Here is a 4423-nt window from a genome sequence, read left to right on the forward strand (position 1 = left end):
CTCTTTCATCTTCAAGTAACTCATATAGACGAGGTCTGATCTTATATAAATATTAATAATCATATACAGACGAACGCGAATATACAGAAGAATTCATTTTCTATTCGTACACTGATATTACTTACATGCTGACTAATGCATTCAGATATTGATGTTTCCTTTCTTTTTTATTTACTTATTTATTTATTTCTTTATTTATTTATTTATTTATTTGTTTGTTTGTTTGTTTGTTTGTTAGTGATGCACACTGTACAATGGTTTAGATTTAGAATTTGTTTCACAAGATAATAAAATTTTTTTATACATTTGCAGTTGAGTAACAAGAGTGAAAAAATAGGAAACCATACAAAAATTTCCTAAAGTTTGAAAGTCATCTCATGCACAGTTTTTTTTTTTTTTTTTTTGGCCGGTTTACGAAAGGTGAGTCATGTGTTGGGTGTGTGATGCCACTTGAAGACAGTTTTCGAGTTGCATAACTGCAGCTGTTGTTCTTTCTTTTTTTAGTTAATTCAAAGGTCGCGCTATCTCTCCAGTAAACCGTGACAAGCTTGCAGTGCAAAATATTCGATGGAATGAAGATTCGATTTTTCAAAAGGCGTGTTAGCTGCTTTTGCAATAACCGACGATTTTCTCAGTGTTATTTAAAGATTATTTTTCTGGACTAGCAACCAAACTTCCAATCCATCTAAACATTTTCATTTGTTTATTTGTTAAGTCTATTCATTCAATCTGAAAAGTATATAAATCCACAGTGACGAATTAAAGATTGTTTCTGTGCGTACCATACGACAGACGTAAGGTTTTAGGTTTGCATTTTTGCCATTGAATATCCTGTACAACTTTATGGAAAGTCACTTTTAAAATGGTTCCTCTAAACAGTGAGAGCTGACGTTAAGCTGATCAACTTGATAAAAAGAGTTGATCTCAAAGCAATGCTTCTCCTAAACATTTTCATGAAACTGAAATCTCGCCTTCTTTATCCATTTCCAGAACATCTTGCTCCTCTCTGCTGGGGTTCTTCTCCTCTCCGTCTCTGCACTTGCTGAGGGAGTCCACGGTGGCCATGGAAAGGCGATCACTATTGGGCATGGCCTCTCATCCGGCATCGGGAGAGGGTACTCGACGCCGGCTGTAGTATCGGGTGGAATAGTACATGGAGGAGTTATTGATCATGGTGTCAGTCACGGAGGAGTTATTGACGTAGATGTTGGTCACGGAAAAGTTATTGATCACGGTATCAGTCATGGTGGAGTTATTGGCCATGGTGTAGGTCATGGAGGGATCATTGACCATGACATCGGTCAGATAGGAGTTATTGATCACGACATCGGTCATGGAGGGATTATTGACCACGACATTGGTCATGGAGCAGTTATTGACCATGGTATCGGTCATGGAGCAGTTATTGGTCATGGCATCAGTCATGGAGGAGTTTTTGACGCCGACATCGGTCATGGAGCAGTTATTAGTCATGGCATCAGTCACGGAGGAGTTATTGACAATAGCATCAGCCATGGCGGAGTTATTGGCCATGGCATAAGTAAAGGAGGAGTTATTGGGCATGGTGTAAGTACTGGAGGAGTTATTGGTCATGGTGTTAGTACAGGAGGAGTTATTGGTCATGGTGTTAGTACAGGAGTCATTGGCCATGGTGTAAGTAAAGGAGGAGTCATTGGGCATGGTATAGGTACAGGAGGAGTTATTGGCCATGGAGTTAGTACAGGAGTTATTGGCCATGGTGTAAGTAAAGGAGGAGTTATTGGACATGGCGTAAGTACAGGAGGAGTTATTGGCCATGGCGTAAGTAAAGGAGGAGTTATTGGTCATGGTGTAAGTACAGGAGGAGTTATTGGTCATGGTGTTAGTACAGGAGTTATTGGCCATGGTGTAAGCAAAGGAGGAGCTATTGGACTTGGAGTCAGCCATGGGAGAGGACTTGGCCTCGGCACTGGTCATGGAGGAGTTGTTGGTAAGGGATATGGTTCTGCCAGAGCCACCATTCATTTCAATCTCGGAGCTCCCGTGGGAAAATACCGTGGTGGCTCTCTTGGACTTGGCGGAGGAATTGCAAGAAAAGTTGTTGACGGCGGCCATGATGGAGTGATTCTCGGTGGCAGCAAAGTTGGAGGAGGTTTCGCCGGGGCCTCTGTTGGACTGGGGCATGGCGGCATTGTTGGAGGAGGTCATTCCAAAGGCTCTGTTGTGGTAACTCATGGAGGCCACCTTGGAGGAGGACATGATGGTATCATTGATGGAGGAATTGTTGACGGAGGACATGTAAGTTCCGTTGGAGGAGCAATCATTGATGGAGGCGTTATCGATGGAGGGTATTCTGCCCCATCCCTTGGAGTTGGCCATGGAGGCTCCGTTGGAATAAGCCATGGCGGATCTATTGGAGTTGGCCATGGTGGCCCAATTGGAGGAGCAATCATTGACGGAGGCATTATTGACGGAGGGTACTCTGCAAATTCTATTGGAATCGGACATGGAGGCATAGTTGGAGGAGGCATAGTTGGAGGAGGCATCATCAGTGGAGGGCATTCTGTAGGTAAAGTTGGAGTAACACATGGAGGAATTGGGCATGGAGGTGTCATCGGAGGCGGAATTGTCCATGGAGGTCACGCCGGTGGAGTTATTGACGCGACCATTGGTAAAGGCTACCATTAAAAGAACAAAATCTTAAGGACCCAAAAGGACATAGCTTCTCCTAGGGAGAAGATTTGGGATCCTTGAAGCTCATCAGTGATCGAGCCTTTAAAACCTTTCACGAAGACCCGGGAAATGATTTCGGAATACTGAGGACGAACCGCGCTGGAAGATTTTATATAATATATAAATGTATATGTAAATTATTATATGTTGTTTGTATAATATGTGGCAATTTTTCAATAAATCAATTGTTTACATAAAAGGAATTTTAGATTTAAAAATCATCATTCCGTTTCTGAGTGAGTGTGTGATGGCTTGCTTGCATTTGTGAGAATGGTTGCATTCTTAAGTCAGATGTCACTTCAGTATTAAAACCCATTACTATGCAGCTAAATGAATTACGCTTGTGCGTTTCACCGTAATTTTAGAATTCTAAGTTACTAACAAGAAAGCAATTTTTTAAATATAATAATAATAATAATAGTACATTTTTACATCATTAATACAAAGTAAGGGTACGAGGTACACTCACTGTAGTTAGTCAGTTCATTTACTTGACTGCGCATAGCGTCAATAAAAAATTTTATAAGCTCCAAATGAAGCTACTGAAGGAAACATTGCTTTCGCAAAATGGGTTCGCAAACAACAATCTCGAGGAAGAGCACAAAGTAATTACGAACTGCATAATGGTTGGAAGAAGTAATCCTCCAGTCTGTGTGTAAAAAAACAAGCGATTGTTACACCATGCAAGAATGTTAATGTAAGAATGGCTGCTTCCATATTTATTATCTTAGAGGAAACGGATTATGGGTTTAATTATTATATTCAACAGATCTTTTCATATACCTAAGTGCCTCATTAGCAGCACGTCAACGGCATACTAAGACCCCCTTAGCTTTAATTCTTCTGTCATTTCGTCCACCATTCATGGGCTTGGTCTTACTCTCCTTTCACCCCAAATCTTTCGAATCATGCCTCCTTTCATTTCTCTCAGCATTAACGAATAAATAATGTACTGTATATATACACGCATATGGCTTCGGTGAAAGTTTTTGATTCTACTGAATGTTTGTCTTTCACTTTAATATTAAAAAATCTTTGGTATTTTGTACTAACCGGCCAATCAGTCATTTAGCTGTTTTACAAAAAAAAAAAAAAAAAATCAAATGTTCATACTTCGTTCTCCATCTTTCTTCAAAATAAAGCATGATGGCCCAAAGAAGAGAAAGTTTCATATTGCCTCATTATGTACAATTTACTTAATAACAGATAAGTATTATATCACGTCATTGCGTGATTCTTGCTCGTCTGTCGTTTTCATATCAAATGCTGAAAGACTGAGGTATATGTTTTAAAATACTGAGTGTACGTTTACCCACATCCCAAGACAATTAATGACTGCTCACAATTATTCGCAGAGACTGTTAGGCGTCCAAGCCAAGACATTACAAGAACACCAAATAATTTTTCATAGAGAACCCTCATGTCAAAACACAAAGAATTCCACATAATTTTTCATAGAGGACCTCCATGTCAAGACAAAGAATTCCACATAATTTTTCATAGGGACCTCCATGTCAAGCCATAAAAAATTCCACGTAATTTTTCATAGAGGACCTCCATGTCAAGACAAAGAATTCCACACAATTTTTCATAGAGGACCTCCATGTAAAGGCAAAGAATTCCACGCAATATTTCATAGAGGACCTCCATGTCAAGACAAAGAATTCCACATAATTTTTCATAGAGGACCCTCATGTCAAGACACAAAGAA

The 4423-nt window shown here is 39.8% G+C and overlaps 1 protein-coding gene across 1 annotated transcript; it reads right to left on the reverse strand.

The window, feature by feature from the left end:
* Nucleotides 1-1095: 1095 nt before the first annotated feature.
* LOC136837636 (uncharacterized) lies at nucleotides 1096-2664 on the reverse strand. Its single transcript, XM_067102513.1, has one exon. The coding sequence runs from the start codon at nucleotides 2662-2664 to the stop codon at nucleotides 1096-1098; it is 1569 nt and encodes a 522-aa protein (XP_066958614.1).
* Nucleotides 2665-4423: the final 1759 nt, after the last annotated feature.

The sequence above is a fragment of the Macrobrachium rosenbergii genome, chromosome 59, assembly GCF_040412425.1.
Source record: "Macrobrachium rosenbergii isolate ZJJX-2024 chromosome 59, ASM4041242v1, whole genome shotgun sequence".
NCBI classification, from domain to species: domain Eukaryota; kingdom Metazoa; phylum Arthropoda; class Malacostraca; order Decapoda; family Palaemonidae; genus Macrobrachium; species Macrobrachium rosenbergii.

Coding starts and splice junctions, on each gene's coding strand:
- LOC136837636 (XM_067102513.1), bottom strand. CDS start 2,664: ATGGTAGCCTTTACCAATGGTCGCGTCAATAACTCCACCGGCGTGACC.